This window comes from Gymnoscopelus braueri (genome assembly GCF_963280865.1).
Source record: "Gymnoscopelus braueri genome assembly, chromosome: 16".
NCBI lineage: Eukaryota > Metazoa > Chordata > Actinopteri > Myctophiformes > Myctophidae > Gymnoscopelus > Gymnoscopelus braueri.
Window position 1 is genome coordinate 19,142,883 of NC_137616.1, and position 20,891 is coordinate 19,163,773.

A 20,891-nucleotide genomic window follows, 5' to 3' on the forward strand; every position below is an offset into this window, starting at 1 on the left:
CTCTCGCTCGCTCTCTCTCAGACTGCGCCAAAGCCCTTATCCACCAACTGCTGCGCCCATATTCTCTCTTTGACTATCTGTGTGTGAGGAGAGAGTTTCAGATCTTTTTTTTTTTGTGTGCCTCCAGTGGAATATCTGTTGTTGTTTTCATCTCCATCGTAGCCCAATGTTGCCCAATCTATTTGCAGTGTGAGGAAGAGGAGCAGCGGCGATGGATGTCACAACGGAGGAGAGGACCGTTTCACTCAGCATCAGCACCCGACCGCCGGTATCTTCCACAGAGAGACGGATGGAGCATCCTGGTCCGCTGGAACACCGAGAACAGAGACTATGATGTGCATGCTAAATGGAAGACTCGTGGAGGTTTGACTTGTTTTTTCGTGCTATGGGAGTCATCAATCGCGCAAGACACTTGTGTAAGTTACTCGCTGGTTGCGTTAAGACTTGATTGCAAGATGCAAGAGACTTTTGGCCATTTACCACATGAATTTGAGTTTGTTGTTGTTGTTGTTGTTGTTGTCTCAAACAAAAAAAAATGTTCATTCTTTTTTTCATATTTCTTTGCCCTAGATTCGTCCTATTTATTTTCCCCATGCATCCCTCCCCCTTTACATCATTGTGGCATTCTGTTCCAGCACTAAATTATTATTAACTTAATGTGCATGCAGCATGGCTACTTTGGCTAACTTATTTCTCTCTCACTGTCGATCTGCAATAGCTGAGGTAAACTCTAGCCTATACGTATACATGATGCAGGTGCACTGAGCGACTCCCCTCCTTGTCCCAACACGCACGCGCGCACGCACGCATGCACATGCACACAGGCATGCAGCACATGCACATGCGCGCACACACACACACACACGCGCGCGCACACACACACACACACACACACACACACACACACACACACACACACCGACCCCCACAAAGAGGCAGGCGTGGATGACATCTCGTTCAGGCCCCCCCCCCTCCCCGCAACCTCTGCTGCTGCATTTTGCATGAGCTATCTAGGTCATTAGCATTTTAGCGTATGCAAGACTTGACAAAGCTGATGATGAGAGAGGCTCCAGATGGGCCGCTATACGGCAGGCGGGGTTTTTTAAGCCTAGGCTACTCCTTCTCGCTGGAGCGACCAAACTGCGGAGCCCCGTTATCTTTCTGTGGTCATTCGCGGCCTGCAAACCGGCCACGGTCATCAAAGGTACGCTTGTACTGTATACACGGAGGTAAATGCTCTCCTTCAAAACGTGCCGTGTGTGGATCTTATCTTAAATCATAATGGGTAAATCTCAGTTTTCTTTTATATCTGATTTCCGTTGCGCCAGCATCTTCGTCCACCTGCAATTGTATCATTAATGCCATGGTGAAATACGATGCATGCGCATTATGGCTATTGTTGGATATTGGAGAATGATGCTTTATCAGGACCGCCTATAGACCTACATGTAGGCAGGTTTGCAGTGCGTGCCGGTAAAGTCCTACATTTTGGCGCAGAGTGAGTGGTAAAGCTGCAGCTTCATCATGACGATGCCCTCCTTTTCCACGCAATGCAGGTTGCGGTGTTACCGTGATGCTATAGTGGCGTGCTGTTGGGAAATATAGACTATACAATTCAGTGGTTCTCAACCTTTTCAGGCCGCAACCCCTCCAAATAATCATATTTGAACTGGGGATCCCCCCCCCACACAGGATAAGGACTTTAGAATTGTAGGAGACAGTTGAGGTATTACATTTAGTTTGACTCGGTTCCACCACCACCACCACCAACAATAAATATTGTGAAAATAGCAGATCTACAAGCTCACAACACCTTGCACTGGGAGGCCTTGTGTGGTTGTAGATCTGCTATTTTCACAATTCTTGCCTATTTCTTATATTATTTGACAATTTGGCCAATGTTTGGCCATGTTTTTATAGCATAGTTTGTTGATTACTTTTGATGCAGCAATGGACTTTTTTCTTTCTTTTCTTTTTTGAGGTATTATGAAGGTCTTAAAAGTCCTTAAATTGTCACTTCACTGTCATCTGGGGACCCCCCCAAAATCATGTGGAGCCCCCCTGGGGGTCCCGACCCACAGCTTGAGAACCACTGGACTACATGGCTTTACACTGTGGCCGTCAGCGGTCAACCAACCCGGGACAGCAGAGAGCAGGGCCTGTTTCTCCTCGTGTTCACAGCGGACCTTGATTTAAATGTCCATACAATTAAGGCACGCGGTGAATGCCAAGAGAGGGGCCACATGTCGTCCAAACGTTGCATTGAGTCTGAATCGTCGTCTGTTACATGTTTAGGCCCGTTGCACGATAGAGATCTTTGCAAAGGGTTGATTTTTTTCCTCCAAAAAGGTTTAAAGGTCTCGCCTTCAAGATTTTGAAGGCTATAGGCATCAGAACAGCTGCAGCTGCAACACCAAATAATTATTCTGTAATCTTAAGGCTATTTCAACTGAATGGGGAATTCAACATATAGGCTTCATCAATGCGTCCATCGTCTTGTCAACCGTTCAATGCTCTATTCCAAGGGTCTTCGACGTTTTTCAGACCAATGACCCCTTGAGAGAGAGAGATGAAGCAGGGACCCCCACTACATTATTGTATAAAATTGTGTTGCAGATTAAATGTTTTCATAGATTTCATATAGCTTCAAAGACTTGTTTGACAACAGTGTATGTTGGATGTTAATGTGTATTTTCAGACATTTAACCACTTAAACCGCGGCGTCAATACTTGTAAACTTGATTTTTCACTCTGTACTTAGTCTGCTTTTTTCCCTCTACACACCAACCCTCTTTGCCAATAGCCGATCTACAAGCTCACAACGCCTTGCAGCAAGGCCTTGTGAGCTTGTAGATCTGCTATTTTTGGCTAAAGTTCTCCTCAGAATAGGTAGCCATACCTATGGGTTCAAGTGGTTAATGTAAAAAAAAATCCTATCACACAAAGATTTGGCGGCCCCCTGTAGTAACTCTGAGGACCCCCTGTTGAAGACCCCTGCTCTATTCGGTGGAGAAGCTCCTTCTGGAGTGAGACGGAGAGAAGCAGCGGATCTGGGTGGAGGAGAACACACAAGGCCCCGTCCTGCCGTTTATTCTGATGTCCCAAATAGAGCCGCATGGCTTTGGTGCCAAAGGACGATTATGCAGCCAACAAGTCTGCTATAAATGAAGGATAGCGCCTATACTGTAGCCTAATCATAGCAAGTGAAGGGATGCGTAAAGGCAGGAAATGGGAAAGTTAACTGGAATTGTTACACAATTGAATTGAGAAGGCAGTGCATGGCCCATCAAGCCTTCCTCTTTATGAAATAGGAAACACAATAGCCTAGATTGTTGTCAAATGGGGACCCCTAATAAGTGCTGGTCATCAATCATGGGATAGATGTGTGTATTGATCAATGACAACGTGTTAATAAAATGTCTAAATTGTAGCACAAAGGTGTTTTAATGGGACTAATTTCTATCTCCCATGCAACTACACGTAGGCTATGTATTATCCTCCAGATAGCCTACATCATGTTTGTTATCCCCATAATGTCTAGACAACAGATGGATCTGACAATCTTGTTTTTTAGAGGCAGGCTAATCATCTTAGATAGGCTACTCACAAGTCCGGAAATGGTTTGAGCCTCCACTTGACAAAGCATGTCTTCTCATCATAAGGCCCTTTCTATTGATTGCGGATGTTAAGAGGAAAGAGGAGGTAGCTGCACGTGTGTGTAGGAGGCAGTGGTGGAAAAAGTCTACTGAATTTATTTACTTAAGCAGAAGTGTCATTACAGCAATGTAGAAACACTCTGTTTTCAAAATGTACAGTAAAAGTACAAAAGTATTGGTATGAAAATGTACTTAAAGTAACAAAAGTATAAAGTAGCCTACTCATTATGCAGAATGTCCATTTCACACGTTTTCAAATGTATAAAATGCCTCTGAGATGTAGTGGAGTAGAAGTTAAAGTATTGAAAATAGGAAATACTCCAGTAAAGTAAAAGTAGGCCTACCTCAAAATCGTACTTAAGTACAGTACTTGAGCAAATGTACTTAGTTACTTTCCACCACTGATAATAGGCCTACAGTCAGACACCCAGAGTGGACAGCGCCACGGCCCTATGAGCCTGCAGTGCAATTATGCATTATTGCATTTAATGTTAAGCAAAGGTTAATGTTGGAAATATATAGGCCTATATGGCGAGGTCATATCATTCATGATGCAGACTAGACTAATGATAATAATACAATGTTGACAATCCAGTCCATAAAAATACGTAGCAGCCTAAATGTATATTTCGGAAATAATATTTTTTTCGCTGCATTAAAACGATGTTTGATTTTGTTTTTTAGATTGGCAGACGTGTTTTGGGTCCATAATTTGGGCGGATTAATGAGGAAATATGAAGACATTGGGTTGCAACATTGAAAGGACTTCTATAATAATTTTTGGCATAGGCCAATATATAAACGTCTGCCATTCCTAAACGGTTGGGGAGCTTGTTGTGTGTTGATTATTTCGTGAAAATGCCCCAGAATTGCCTGATATTCTCGATTGAGTAATCTAAGTAAAACTTATACTAGCGATTTATGATAGGGAAGCAGGCCTTTATGTGAATAGAAATGTTACCCATCTGCTCTGCGTCTGCGTTAAAGTAGTCTTATGCGCTTAACAGTATTGCGCCATAACGCCAAATACCCGAGTCATTGTCAAGGTCATGATGAACCATTAAGCCCACTCTAAAGAAAACGGATACATTATTAGCACGATCCTTCACAATACTGGCGCAGCACACCTCTGAGCAATTGATCCACAAGACGGCGCTGTTTGCCCAAGCAAGGAAAATAAATACCGTGTAGTAGACAATATGTAGGTCTATACCCACACAAAACGCCTCATTTGAACCGTTTAGCATGCTACTCAGCTTGTCCCCCTTGTATCCTACTGTACAGTATATGTTCATGTCAAAAGTAGTAATATAATGGCATCACAAATATTAAGTGCAATTCCAAGAGAATATATATTGGAAGGAATGTAATCTTTATTTAATTTTACTATACAAAATACATTCAATATCAAACAAAGGCATGAAGCTATAGTACAGTGCACTAGGTCAAACGTTTAAAGTCCAAACTCCATTATATTTCATATACAATATTAAGTTCTTACTGCCCTTGAGACACACGCACGTGCACACACACACGCGTGCACACGCTCACACACAGGGAAAGAGAAAGACATTGTGAGCAGCATCAGCTCTTTGGTGGTATGAAAGCATGACAATCATCTCATCTTCTGGAGCCCAAAGGTAAGATTGAACAATATTGGGGGAAAAATTGGCATGGCAATATAAAAAAAAAGAAGTATTACTACAATATAAAAAAGCAGGAATTACATAATTTCACACGATGTATTTATGATTAGAAAGAGTTTAGAGGGGCAAAAAAGGCAGTTGTTCAATACTTTGATTGACTCAACCTCTGTGGATGCATAATGTGCATGTAAGACCATGATACCAAGAAGTCATTAAATTGTTATTTATCAGATGGACTGTAATGTTTTTCTTCCAGATTAGTCATGAAAAAGTTTAGTTTTAATTTTCTAGCAGGAAGTAGAAATGTTTTCGTACAATGTGACTGACTAGAACAATTTGCCCTAACTATCCTTTGCAATGTCCTAGTGATGACATTGTAATGTCGATGCTGAAATGATATTGTGCTGCTTTACACAAAGGCATTTATGGTCCATCTTTAACGCGACACTTTGGTTTTAAGTTAGCCATGCCAACCTTAGTAATAAGCCTTCGAAGACCAGATGGATGGAGGGAGAAAAGAGAGAGAGAGAGACAGGGGGAGAGTGAGAGAGGGAGAGAGAGAGAGAGAGAGAGATAGAGAGAGAAAGAGAGAGAGAGAGAGAGAGAGAGAAGGGCAGAAAGGAACTGAAGACATGAAAAGAAGGCAGGGAGTGAGGAATGACGCAGGAGAACTAACTGAGAAGTAACACAAGAGTAAGGAGGAATCTGTCAACTGGCGCTCAAATGTACAAAATATTTCCATGGTGACACTGAAGCCCTGACACTCCGGGGCTGACTAGACTAGCCAATAGGACTCCATTCGGGACTGTGATTGTGTCAACGGCGTCAGGACTAAAATAGAACTCTGGGCACAGCGCTGGGTCAATACATGATTATGAAATGATGCTAGAGTGCTTCACACACAAGAAAAATAAATTAATAAATACGCTGGTTGCGTCACTCATGTCTGTTGTCAAGGAAATGACAGTCTTCATGAAGGCGTACAGGCCTAACAAACGCAGGCCAGTTCCTAAGCGCAAACCCCCACGCTGTTGTCACATTGGATTAAAAGCAGAACAGTGACTCTCTCGCCAGTAAACCACCTCTGGGAGATGCGGCCCACTCTAGATAACAACGGGACTGCAAAGGCTGTCTATAAAGATCCCATAAAGATGTGTTAAGAGCCAGCATGTGCAGGCAGCGCTGCACTTCACTAACAGGCCCACAATATGCAGAGATGGAGGGATAGATATGAGGAGGAGGAGGAGGGGGAAGAGGTCTAAAGGGAGAGCGTGGACGGATGGATTAAATATTTCAAAGCCTGGGGCGGTGGTTTGGAGTGAACATCAGAGTGGTGAGATGGCAGCGTGAGGTATAAAGGAGTTGAGTAGGGGGGCTTGGAGTGCTCTCTCTCTCTGTGTGTGTGTGTGTGTGTGTGTGTGTGTGTGTGTGTGTGTGTGTGTGTGTGTGTGTGTGTGTGTGTGTGTGTGTGTGTGTGTGTGTGTGTGTGTGTGTGTGTGTGTGTAACAGCCTCAATGGAAGGAGAATCCAGAGGCCGGCAGGCCTCCACACCATTGGCTGATAAACGTCAGGACATCCTGGCATTCGGGACTGTGAGTGGTCTGTAAGAGGTAGAGGGACATTAGCAACAACAAATCACAAAACACACTCAGGGACACATAGTATGCTGCTTGTGTGGTGCAGATAAGAGTGTATTTTGCGTGTGCGAGCATGTTTGTGTGTGTGTGTGTGTGTGTGTGTGTGTGTGTGTGTGTGTGTGTGTGTGTGTGTGTGTGTGTGTGTGTGTGTGTGTGTGTGTGTGTGTGTGTGTGTGTGTGTGTGTGTGTGTGTGTGTGTGTGTGTCTACTCTATTTGGGAACTAGGAGGGCTGAGTGTAGTCTACTTTGCTAATCACACCTGTGAAATGGGGACGACTCCATGCTGTGCGAGGATGAGATAAAGTGAACCATCATTAGCCAGGGCTCAAAAGATTCATATTCTTTCACAGCATATCAAACCTGGGTTGTGAACGTGTGTGTGTGTGTGTGTGCGTGTGCGTGTGCGTGTGCGTGTGTGTGTGTGTGTGTGTGCGCGTTTGGGAGGGAGGGGCAGTATGATCAAAGGTGTGGATCAATTATGAATCAAACATGGTCTGGGCTTCATGCTGTTCAGCGGAGGCTGGGAACGCTGTATGGGAATCTTCCTCACTCTATTCAAATCCTCATGGGCCACCGCTAATACACCCCAAAATTCTCCTTCACACCACAGTTCACGTTAATTGCAGTTTGCCCGCTTACGTTCTTTTCTTTTTAACTGAAAGCTTACACAGTTGTTTGTGTTAAGTTGATAACTTCTCAATGTCCTTTGAGGTCATTGAACTCCATTAACCCATTTAGACCTGAGAGCGATTCTAAAAACGCCTTCTAAATCCTTTTCTGAAAAACAAATATTTATTCAAAAATTACAACAAATGTATGTTGCTATATACTGTACATAGCAACAGGAACCCCAAAGGGGTTCCCGTCCTGAAAGATATAGTTACAAAAAGGGGTTCCCGCCCAAAATGGGTTAAAACCCCATTGCTTAATTAAGAAAAATAAAATCAGGTTGGAACAGTAAGTAGCTTAAGGGAATTTCCTACCAATTTTATCTTTTTAAATCCTATTTTTCCTAAGCAAAGCAAAAGTAAAAATGTAATCAATGCTTCAATTTAGAGTGGCGATTTTTATTTTACGTACTTGCAAGCCTTCAAGTTTGTTATTTTAAAATCTGGCGTGCTCTTTCTGGAACACTACATGTCTGTAATTAAAATATTTCAACATCACTTTATCATGTCACTTTTGTTTATCAACAAATTTTGATCTTTTAAAATGTTTTCCCAAATGTAGTCATGCCAATTCCCCTATGTGTATAGTCCGTTTCACTGCCGACTCCTACTGTTTGGTCTGGGGATGGTGTAGACAACCACCTCCTCCGATACACACAAGGGTCGCCAGCTGCTTCTTTTCACCCTACAGTAACCGGAACGGTTGGTACAACAACCTAGTCAGACCCTTTTCCCCCCCGCGGAACGCTCGGTAATTATCGGCGTTAGAAACTAGTTAGGCAAAAACGGACAACGGAGGCACGCTGTCTGAAGCGGACTTGAGCCATGAGAGGCACCGCCGAGTAAGCTCAAGCGAGTAAGTCGCCGTGCCGGACGTTGTGAAGTCCGCTTCAGCCGACTCATTGCCGTTCGAGTTACAGATAGGGACAGAATCGAGGTTTCGACTACCCCTGCACCACCTGGATGCCCCTTCTTGTGTTGGTTTTGATGTTAGTTTTGGAAGCAGACTTCCTTGTTTTGCATCGTTTACTGGCAAATATGTAATTTGATGTGTTTGCCAGGAACTCCTGAATATTATGATCCACAGAACAAATTTACAAGCTGTTCAGTATGTTATAGATGCTTGTTAGGTAACTTACATGACAATACATTTAAGATGTAAAAGTTGATTGTTCTGTCAGTGTACAAAGTGTGGCTGTCATTCATTGGTAACAGACCAACTACTGTAAGGGTCTCTGAATACGTTTTCACACTAGAGTTCTGCCAACAGAAAATGTGACTACATTGTCCAAGAAATAAGAGCTTAACGCTCCTTTCCTTTGTGGGGAAAAGGGTCTGTCTGTCTGTCTCACCTTAGTGGCCATGAGGAACTTGTTCCAGTCGTCCTTATTGGCCGCCTTCCCTGGGGTTTTGAACTCCATTTTGTTTCTCAACACAGGGTAGCCTGGGGAGAACAAACAGGTCCACAATTACCATGTGTGTCTGCTGAAAATCAGAGGCAGGAAAATTAACACCAGCACTACTTAATTCTTACCTCCCTGAAAGAAATAGTATGGTGTCTTTTAAAGACAAAATGTTGAGAATGTGTGTGTGTGTGTGTGTGTGTGTGTGTGTGTGTGTGTGTGTGTGTGTGTGTGTGTGTGTGTGTGTGTGTGTGTGTGTGTGTGTGTGTGTGTGTGTGTGATGTACCAGTGATGACACAGGGCAGAGAGCGGATGCCACTGTTGGCAGCTATCAGCGACGCCTCGTATGTGTCTCTCTCATCGCGAGGCAGAACCTGCTCCACTCGCTGATCCATGGATACGGTCAACACCCAGTCACGGATCTCCTCACGCTGGCTTTCCTGACACACGCACGCACGCACGCGCACGCACACGCACACACACACACACACATAAGAGAGAGAATAGACACAGCTGCCATCACAAAATCACAAACTTTTGCAAGTGCACAAATATACTGTGCATGAGTGCATAAACTCAAGAGTTAAATGAGCACTCAGGATTTTACAGTGTATAGTAAGCCTCATAGCATAATTGCCAAAGTCATATTTTAACTCTTTAACTGCCTGAGTATATGCATTAATAAACTCACCCATGCCAGCAATTTTTGTGTTTTATAACCTTTTCAAGTAGTCACAGAATATTTATCTCCAGTATGATCGTTGCTAATCACTGAGGGTTGCACTGTGTGGTTTCACAAACGTCAACGAGGTCATCGCGACTTCGTTGACATTTGTTGTCTGCCTTTGAAAAAAACATGTCTCGACCAAAAATACATAGTAAAAAAAAAAGTACACAGGAGCTGAGATACAGCAAGTTAACCAGGAAGTGAATTGAGCAGTAAATCTTCGGATCGCGTTCTCTCTGGTTCTGTGTGATTTTTTTTAAATGACGTGAAAACGCGTCCATGGCAGTAAAAGAGAAAAAAATCACTATCTGCCCAAGTCATCTTTTGACTTAGGAAATAATTTTGCTTAAGTCATATTTATCTGCCTTTATTTATCCTGCCTTATAGCCTATGTCCTCAGCCTATCAGAATGCTTTGACTTAGGCAGATAGTGATTTTAGAAAGTAACAAGCATTCTGATAGGCTGAGGACATAGGCAATAAGGCAGGGTGAATCAGCAGTGTTAGGAGATTGGCTGATATCACAATTTGGCCAAAATATGACATAGTCAATTATGCTATGAGGCCAACGGTATGTTGGGAATGAATGGGTAGGCATCTTACGGTGACATGGAGCTTGGAGGGCACAGGGACCTCAAAGGGGATATCTGTGTCCTGGAAGTCTGAGTGGTCCAGGGCGTCCAAGTTGCCCTCGTCAATACCCTGGACACACACACACACACACACACACACACACACACACACACACACACACACACACACACACACACACACACACACACACACACACACACACACACACACACACACACACACACACACACACACACACACACACACACACACACACACACACACACACACACACACACACACACACACACACACACACACACGGTCCATAGGTATGATTCCGTTTAGAATAATAATAATAATGTGTCTAATACTGGAGGCTCCCCTTCTGAGGTAAGCCTTGATTGGCTAACTCACGTCTGACAGATCTAGGAAGTGGTTGAGGAAGATGAACGCCATGTTCTCCCAGCCGATCGCCTGTGAGGTGATGGAGAAGCAGAAAAAGACACATTTCCACTGAGGACACCACGTGCTATCTTGGGCACTCCAGTCGTAGCAAAACAAAACACGAAATATATGAATATAGTGCAACTGTAGAAATGTATAACAGACACGGACTACCTCCCAACAAGTGTGTGTGTGTGTGTGTGTGTGTGTGTGTGTGTGTGTGTGTGTGTGTGTGTGTGTGTGTGTGTCAAGGGTTACGGGTGGGTGTGGGATGTGCTAATAAGGACACTTGTAGTTTGCGCTTCCTTGGTTCAAAATTCACTGACACAATACACTGGGGTTTACTGATCAAGTGAGGAAAATCTAAAGCTCCCAGTTCAACAACCATATGAGTAGCCAAATAAAGAGTACAAAGCCCCTTGCACACAGTCTGTTTCATTTACACCGGGTAAAAAGTTTCTCAGAATTCAAATCTGATGTCAAGAGACGTTTTACATGTCAGAGATGCACAGACACTTTTAACATGCAGCATGTTCAATGCAAAACAAAACATAAAAAAACAAAAATCCCACTCAGTTTGGTTCACAATGACTCTGAAATGTCAGTTTCCGATTCTTTTTTTATGATTCAATGTTTATTCATTTTTTGTTATACACAAAAAGTAGAATATAAACAAAAGGAGAATGTTAAACACCAGAAGCAGACATACAAATAGACAACAAATGCAACAATCAGTTTCCGATTCTATAAGAACTGGATCATAATATTAAGTTTGATACTTGCTTCAGCTGAGAACTTTTCATCGCAAGCGTGATAGTCGTACATCACTAAGAAAGAAATTGCTCTCAGTTTTGTATGCTGAAAAACTAAAAGACACTCTAGTCTATAGTACCCGTGTGGATGCCAGTGCACTTACCCTGCAGGCCATGCCAGCTTCGTAGTAGGCCTTATCGGCTGGAACCACTTCTGTGTGCCGCAGCAGAGCGACCGACAGCTTGGTAGAGATGCTCACCTGCAAACACGGTAAATCTGACGTTAGCCAAGTGCTCAAAGAAAACCCCACCCGATTACATTTATATAAGGGTACGTGGGTGGACACATGGATATAGTATGTATGCTTTGTAAGAAGACATGCAGTACTTACACTACACGCTAGATATTGTAAATATGATTTCTTACTAAATATAAGAAGCGTGTCTGCATGCATGTTGTTCACATACCAGCTGGTCCACTCCTTTGGCAGCCGACCGCGTCGCACAGTAGTGAGCAACCAGCAGCATCTCTTCAAACTCCTCTTGGGCTGGAGAGTTCGCTTCAGCAGACTTCGACAGGTTGTCACACTGGAGAGCATGAGAACAAAAAAATAAACCCACATTCAAAATGTCCCTAGTGGTAATATCTTGATGTTCCAGTGTCTTTTTCTTTTACCAGAAGCAGCAGCACATTGCGGAGGTCGGCCCACATGCGGTACGACTCGGCAGCATCAGTCCCCAACAGGTTGAGCAAGTCCATGAACAGACGCTTGTATATGTTGAAGTTCTGATGAGAGAGACGAGTACACAGTAAAATCCTCAGTGTTCATTTAACTGGATTTGGTTACATTTGTGTACTCTCTGAATTACAAATTAATATAGTATGTATACTCTCTATAGTATGAATAGTATGTATACTCTGTCTCTATAGTATGTATACTCTCTGAGTTACAAATGGATAAAAAACACTATGATGTGTAGAGGACACATTTCATGGTGAGATAAAAACCATCTCAGTTGTGATAACTGGGTCAGTAAGCAGGAATAGGATATAGACAGAACGACCAATTACTGACAGATTAAAGATTTGTAAATCAAACAAGCAACAAAATGAAATGTATTATCTAAAATGATTTAATATATATAGGCTCTATGGACCTTTGATAATGATAGGCTATGGTGTAAGTTAGACGTATGTGCGATTGAAGTCTTAATTCATCTGACTAATGGAACACATGTTCTATTCTAATCATTTCTATTATCAATAATGGATTAATCTAATTTAATAATAATAATGCATTTTATTTATCAAGCACTTTACATTTGAAACAAATCTACTTTACATGAATTTTACTTTCAAAATGTCTTTTGAATAATTAAATTGAGCATGAATTGACTGAATTTGTCAGTGGTTCAAAAATTGCAGAAACAAAAAATGTAGCGTCACCTTTAGAAACTAAAGCAGCAATTTAACCCATTAAGACCGGGAACGCATCTGTGTCATTTTAAGATTTATTTGGATTTTTTTTACATTTATATTTTTTATTTATATATATTTATTTTCTAAAGAGAACTGATATAGTAACATAAGTTTTAGAAGACAGTTAGGATTCAGAAGACATTTGTAGAATCCCAGAATAAAATATTTGAGTTAAAAATGTTTATAATATATATAATATAAAAAATATATATAATCAAAGTTTTGCACAAATGTTCACAATAAATAATAAAAAACAGCTCATAGCGTGGCACTCGGTGCCGCGCTGTAAGCTTGCATATCTGCTATTTTTTGAATAGCCAAAGAAATTTTAAAATGACACAGATGCGTTCCCGGTCTTCATGGATTAAGAGACGACAGTGGAGTAAATGTTAAGTGTGTGTGTGTGTGCGTGTACCTGGGGGTTGGGTGGGGCTCCATGTCGTATGAACAGACCTAGAGCCTGCGATGGCTTCCCGTCCTTGATCAGCTCAGTGGCATACAGCGCTACATACTTGTGGAGGATCTTAAAGTCCTACAAACACAACAACAAGTGTACACACCAAAATTATATTCAGTTCAGATAAATTAATACTGAGCATTCTTCTGTGTATCAACACCACTGCAACAGGAGGTCCTGTGTACAGCCTCTCAGGGTGTGATATAACACAAATGTCTTCAAATATGTGTTAACCACTGTTTCTCAATGGGGTCCGGAGACCCCCAGGGATCCTTGAGGGGGATCCCGATGAAATGATTAATTGGTAGGAACCAAATGGACCATAATAATAATAATAATAATAATAATAATATCGTTTATTGTCCCCAAAGGGAAAATTGTCTTCACAGGTCTGTTCGTTACAACAAAAACAATAAAACAAACATAACAACAAAAACAACATATCACAAAGACAAAGATAATGGGTCTGTAACTCCAAGAGCGTACAAATAGATTAGTACACTATTCATTCAACTAACATGGGAAATCATATCAAATGGGGGTCTAATGCATATCAAACTGGGGGTCCTTGAAATAAAAAAGTTAGAGAATGACTGACTTATGACCTCGTTACTTGCAGTGACAAATTAATATGTGTGTAATAATGTGTGTGAATCCATTGCGACTCTGCAATGGATTTTAGAATATGGAACTTTTACAATTTGGCAATTGAAAAAAAAAGTGCTGTCTGAGCGTCTGGACAGTTAAAAAGTATGATTACATTATTCTATTGCTTCTATTCTATTGCTTATGAAACTGCCATCTCAAATAGAACAGACAGTAACTAATGATTGCTAATTTGGTTCCAAACGTCTTGAGGACATCCAATAATAATCACAAACAATGAACTAATTATAATAATAATAATGAAGCCGTTGTTTACCTGTTTAGAGGCTGTCTCCAGACATTTGTCCCACTGGCCTCTCTCTGCATACATGTCCAACGCTGCCATTACATCCACTCCCACAAGCTGTCACGGACACGCACACGCACACACACACACACACACACACACACACACACACACACACACACACACACACACACACACACACACACACACACATTTTTAAATAAAGCAATAGCGATTTACTAAAGGGGGGAATGACAGACAAGGAAGGCCTAATGCGACTGCTATGAAAAAATGTTTTATTCTTACGTGATACTTACAGAGTCTACTTTGCCTTGGTTCTTCAAGTGCTCTTTGTATTTCTGGTCTACGTAATCCTCATACCTGACAGGAGTCAGACAGGGGGCACAATGGGTGAGACGAAAGGTGTTATCCCCCTCTATTATTTCATGAGTACAGTATGGAATATTTGGTGAAATTGTATGCATTTTCCACCCAATATGGTGCAAAGAACTGATGGTTTGCTGTGACACTCTTTAAAACCACTTAAACCCTATATACCGTACTTCAATGACTGGGGTCACCCAGGTGTCTATACCTGGCCCCATCCTTTTTTCTCTCTACACACCATATCTCTTCGCCAAAAATAGAGGATCTACTAGCTCACGGATCGGCTATTGTTTCCGAATGTTTGCCCGGAAAAGGGCATGAAGCGCTAAGTTTCATGTGGTTAAAAAGTCTCTTTTAGCCCAGCTAGTGGTGATCGGTCTGTCCAGCACTTTGGACCTAAACAAGATGTTGGTCAGATCAAACCCACTTTGATCCAATTGGGTGTAAGAAGCAGCACCACCTCTAGGGGCCACTAGAGGGGCTTTAAGTCTCTGGATTTGTGTGTGTGTGTGTGTGTGTGTGTGTGAGTGTGAGTGTGAGTGTGTGTGTGTGTGTGTGTGTGTGTGTGTGCGTGTGCGTGTGCGTGTGAGTGTGAGCGCGTGCGTGCGTTTGTATGTAACCTTGGATCCAGCTCCTTGGCCACTCTCTTGGCTTTATTCCATTCTTCTCCCTGGATGAAAACATCGATGGCCTCTTTAATAAGGTCCAGGTTCAGGTACAGCTCGGCAGCCTGCCACACACACACACAAAGACAACAAAAGACAAAAAGTTGCTTTCTGCAATCACGTTCATGTGGTCTGGACTATAGTGTTAGCCCCTGATGTGATGATGCGATGCATTGTGAGCTTGTATATCTAGCAGAGCTGTACTGTGTAATGCATGGAACTATCTGCTTGTCACTGCACGCGCGTGCGCGTGCGCGTGCGCGTGCGTGCGTGCGTGCGTGCGTGCGTGCGTGCGTGCGTGCGTGCGTGCGTGAATATATATGCTTACAGCACTGTACTTTCGGAGTTCTGTGAGCCGCGGTCCCACCGTTTGGACAACCTCGACCGCACGGTCCCCACTGAGGAACTTGATGGAAAGTTCTGCTGCCTGGAAAACACAAACACACATTTTAGAAGGTCAATTTAATTATTTAATTATTAACCCTAACCTTAAGGTGTCACGCACCGAAAATAGCAAATCTACAAGATCACATCGCGTTGTGTCACATTATGAGCTTGTAACTCTTGTAATCCCAATCTGAATCTTTTTCTTAACTGTAAGCCTAAATATTTTTTAACCATTAAACAACAACAAAATCTTGTGAGGACATGGGGAATTGTCCTCACAATGTAATACAAGTACAGTGCACAAACACACACACACTGCATTTGTACAGTGTATAATACAAGTTGAAGCAGAGGGAACAGAGCGATGAAGAGGAGATGAATTTGGTTTACACTATCAAATTTGGCAAATTCGATGTTGGCCAGCCCTGCTTGGAAGGCGTAGCATGTTGTGGCTTGTTAGGAGCCGTATCCACAGAAAGCTTTTTTTGAGTTGCCAGCGCATTTCAACCATGCATTTCTATGGTAAAGACGCACTGGAGCGCTCCCCTTCCCAGCGGCGAGCCACATGTTTCAGCACCCTCTGCGTCCAGCGTTTTTTGGCAGAGTGCCCTGGGTGCTTCAAGTGCAAAATGGTTAACTTTTGGAGAAGAGCATCGCTCATCAATTTGACTTTGCTGATAGGTTCAAAGTAGTACGTGTCAATAAGTGCTCTAGACATGATATTCAAGGCGCTCCTCCACTGACTGGACACGCTGGTAAATGTGAGAAGAGGGTGGTTACCTTCATCCAGCATTTCTCCATCAGGGCCGCGTTGGGTCCATCTTTCACCTTGAGGTAACACTCCACTGCTCGCGAGTGTTCTCCTGACTTCTCCCATTCTCTGGCCTGCTCCACCAAGCCCTCGACACCTCTGCGCACACACACACACACACACACACACACACACACACACACACACACACACACACACACACACACACACACACACACACACACACACACACACACACACACACACACACACACACACACACACACACGGTAATTACAATGAATTAAAATCACAAAAAGTGTGGTCGATGGCGATGGTGTGCAATCTTGTCCACAATGATGTCTAACCATTGAAAAATGGAGAGTATGCAGATCTAGCAGTCTAAGGACGCATCCGTCTCACTGCCCTACACATTATTGTGGTTCAATTCAGCAATGGGCAGAGTCAAAACCACCAAGGCTTTTTTTCAGGCTCAAAACTTTGTACCTCAAGCAGGGGATGGCGGAGGGCTGGGGTGGGGGGCGCACTCCTCTCAACTGGGGCCTGAACTGAAAACTAAGCAGGAATAATTTACACTTTTCTCTGTTTCACGCCACCCTCCCCCCTTTTCTCAAACGAAGCCTTTGATGTTTTTCCCACAAGTCATTAGAGAGAGGAGGGGGATGGGGGCACACACGCTGCAAGCTCACCGGCTAACGAGCCACAGCTCGTTAGGACTTTTAATATGGGCTGTAGGGGGGGAAACAAGGATGCCATGTTTTAATAAACCATCAAACTGGTTCTCTGTGCATTGATTATACAGTAGGCCTGTGAGCAGAGCTGGTAGACCTACAGGGTGCTCAGTGTGTGTGTGTGTGTGTGTGTGTGTGTGTGTGTGTGTGTGTGTGTGTGTGTGTGTGTGTGTGTGTGTGTGTGTGTACAACGGTCATATTCTGAAATATGAAAAAGCTATAGATAAACTTTTTATACTGTGCTTGGAAACCATTACACTAGAATAATACATTCTAAATTAATACCCGCACCCCAACCTCCCATAGCGAATCCTCCCCTCACCGTGTCCCCTTTTTGGCCGCTTCCTTTTCGTACTCCTCCTGGAGGATGGAGAGCCTGTTGGGGAGGTACTCCTTGCAGATGCGCATGGCGTCGCTCCACATCTCGGCGTCCTTCCGGCACACAACATCATTTAATTATAGACAAACAGACAAAACAACAAATGGCAAAAACAACCAGCGGCGGTTAGCCGCTGTGAAGTGCGTCAGCCAAAGTTTCTGCTCTGAATAATGAAATGAGAAATATGAGAAAATTAATGCTGCTGTGCTCCTCTGTGTCCGAGCTGCAATTAATGTTGGACTTAACATGCACACTGACACACACCCGTGCACCCACACACACACACACACACACAAATGCATGCACGCAAGTGCATACTGGCATACATCACACGCATAAACACAACGCATACAGATAGACAGATGCACCTCCAAAGCCGATTGAGCTAAGAGAATACAATATGAAGCCCAGTAATCAAAATAGGCAATGTTACAAAATAATAATAACAGCTGACCCTTGAGGAGAGTGAAAAAAAAAAGACAAAGTTAGGAGGAGATAAGAGAGAGTGAGGAAAAAAAAAAAAACATTCTCTTTTTCTCTCCCTGTTGTAGAGGAAAGAGCTGGCTCGGTTGGTTAGTGGTATATGGGAAGAGATCTGACAGAAACATTTATTCCCTCTCTCTGTCCACACAAACACAATGAAATCTTGAAAATAACAGGCAAAGGAAACAGCAAAACATCATTCTCTTTGACCATATAATATACTGTATATTCTTTGGGATGCACTAGCGGCCAGGTCTTTACTGGGGTATTGTTTTCAGGTAAGCTAAGGCTCAATAGCCTTCATATTAAAAAAAATCCAATCAGATAATCCGTTCATTTCCTCAGCCCTGTACAATGATTTCTGCTGAATTAATCTAAATGCACATAGAAAAAGAAGCACTGTTCCCAGACAAGGGAAAAAGCAAAATTCACACACAATTTCACAAAAAAAAAACAGAACACAACCAAAATACAAGGTGTTTCTGTTTAAAGGTAATCAAAGACACTCTCCTAGCTGCACTGTGTGATATTTTTGATAGTCACAACGAGGTGGGAAAATAATAAACGCTGTATGATATGAAGTTTTCGCTGACATAACAAAAATATCACTATGTTCAGTACAAGTGCTGACTTTCCATGTCCTTCCTTTCTACAGCATGCTCCTCCAAAAGCTTTGGGCTTCGCTTCCAGATCTTGGCACCTCCATAACTGCTCACCTCCTCCTATACCCATGTTTGCCACTATGGTGGATTAGCTAGCGCAGGATGACCGCTATAATGGCTACGTTTGTCTTGCTCTGTTGGGCGCATATGAGGGGAGAGCTGGCATGTTTTTACATACAACAAGGTAATTCCCCTATACAGTAGTTTATCAACAGAGGCAGCATTATTGCACAATATTATGTCAACCACATGAACCCTTGTGTCACTATTCTGGGCATGTCATAATATTCTATAACATTCTGCGGAAATAGGTGAAGAGATGTGTTGTAGAGGGATAAAAGAAGGGGAACAATAGAGAGCGTGGGGACCACAGTCAACAACGTAGAGTGGTTAAATGTCTGTCATTTCAGTATGTCTATGCCATGTCTTGTGTTTACGAAACTATATATTTTTTCTTTTACTGCCGTCCTGGCTATTCCAGTTACCTTATAGTACTTGACAGCAAGTTCAGGTCTCTGGGCACGAAGCAGGAAGGCCTCAGCCTTCTGGAAGTCCTTCTGTTCAAAGCACAGCTTGGCCTGGCCGACCAGGACCTCACACACGCTGTCTGGGTCGTGACTCTCTGCCACGCGCTGGGCGCTGGCCCAGTCCTGGTTGTGCACATACCTGGGACACAAATACATGCATGTGGAAAACATGCAGGAGTTCACAAACACACAGAAAAAAATATATATTAGACCTCTTGTCCATACTTTTTTTCAAGAACGATTTGCAGATACAAGCAATCCACATTTAGACTTTAAATAATTTACATTTATAGTAAGTCTATTAGAAAATACCTTCTATTTTTGATTCTCTGCTACAGCAATATTCATGGCAAATGAAGCATTCATACTGTACATGAGTTTGTTAGCCTGAAGCTTCTCTCTCTCTCTCTCTCTCTCTCTCTCTATCCCTCTCTATCCCTCGAGTAAAGACTCCATTCCACACTCTCTGCTCCTCCGTCAGTGCAGCAATCTTGAGATCAAACGCTCACCCGTTGACACCCAGTCCCCTGCACCCCCCTTCTGCTCCCCTACAACCACAACAAATCTGACTCGCACACACCCACCCACACACACAATGAACCGGGCGGCTGAGAGAGAGAAATGTTACATGTATATGTGCATGAAGAGGCTGTTTGTTTGTGTGTGTGTGTGTGTGTGTGTGTGTGTGTGTGTGTGTGTGTGTGTGTGTGTGTGTGTGTGTGTGTGTGTGCGTGTGTGTGCGTGTGTGTGTGTGTGTGTGTGTGTGTGTGTGTGTGTGTGCGTGTGTGTGTGCAGAATCACCTTGACTAAGCTATTGTCGCCAGTGGCTGCCAGTGCTCTTGAAGTCTGTGTCTGACTCCTAATACACAGTATATATACAATTTCCTTTTAACATGGCTAAATAGTAAAAACTAACTCAATCCATCATGTATGGATTGGCATGTTCAGTGTACCCTCTATGTCAGTGGTTCTCAACCTGTGGGTCGGGACCCCCAGGGGGTCCCCACATGATTTTGAGGGGTCCCCAGATGACAGTTAAGAGACAATTTAAGGACTATTAACTCATTGGCCGCCATTATCGCATTAACGCGATCTAATAAATAGCGCGCTTGGCCGCCAGGATCGCATTAATGCGATCTAACGTCTTTATTGATCTTTATGCTCTGATCACGCTATTCTGTTATGAATCAGGCTAAGTTTCGGGTTCCACTTACTTCAACCACCACTGCATCCGGTTCCATGACTTGGGTTCCGTTTTCGGTTTTACATTTTTCCCCCCAGTCATTTTCGACCATAATAGGGAAACAAACGGTTTTTCACACGCTATGAAAAGCGATCGGAGACCTCCCCTCCTATAATCTATGGTCTGGGTGACGAACAGTCATCCCCGTTGTGTATCACAAAGTAATTTTCGCCGATAACAGAATCTGAGAGATTTCACTTCCGGTTCATGTGTTTCACTGTGTGAGTGGGTCTGGGAGGGGGCGAGTGTGATCGAGAGGCGATCAAGCTTGGTATGTGCTGCTCTCTGGTGGTGGAACGATCAAAACGTTTCAAGTGT

The 20,891-nt window shown here is 43.0% G+C and overlaps 1 protein-coding gene across 1 annotated transcript in view; it reads right to left on the bottom strand.

The window, feature by feature from the left end:
• Nucleotides 1-5,011: 5,011 nt before the first annotated feature.
• ift172 (intraflagellar transport 172) overlaps nt 5,012-20,891 on the bottom strand; it is a 59,777-nt gene continuing 43,897 nt past the window's right edge. Inside the window, exons 33-48 of the mRNA XM_080452988.1 lie at nt 19,289-19,469; nt 17,602-17,711; nt 16,557-16,686; nt 15,718-15,816; nt 15,345-15,454; nt 14,655-14,718; nt 14,368-14,454; nt 13,404-13,520; nt 12,185-12,295; nt 11,977-12,096; nt 11,673-11,768; nt 10,727-10,786; nt 10,340-10,438; nt 9,297-9,450; nt 8,960-9,051; nt 5,012-6,903 (exon numbers count right to left, since the gene is read on the bottom strand). Coding sequence (XP_080309114.1) covers nt 6,814-6,903; nt 8,960-9,051; nt 9,297-9,450; nt 10,340-10,438; nt 10,727-10,786; nt 11,673-11,768; nt 11,977-12,096; nt 12,185-12,295; nt 13,404-13,520; nt 14,368-14,454; nt 14,655-14,718; nt 15,345-15,454; nt 15,718-15,816; nt 16,557-16,686; nt 17,602-17,711; nt 19,289-19,469 — 1,720 coding nt within the window. The 3' untranslated portion in view covers nt 5,012-6,813. The remainder of the gene's footprint in view (nt 6,904-8,959; nt 9,052-9,296; nt 9,451-10,339; nt 10,439-10,726; nt 10,787-11,672; nt 11,769-11,976; nt 12,097-12,184; nt 12,296-13,403; nt 13,521-14,367; nt 14,455-14,654; nt 14,719-15,344; nt 15,455-15,717; nt 15,817-16,556; nt 16,687-17,601; nt 17,712-19,288; nt 19,470-20,891) is intronic.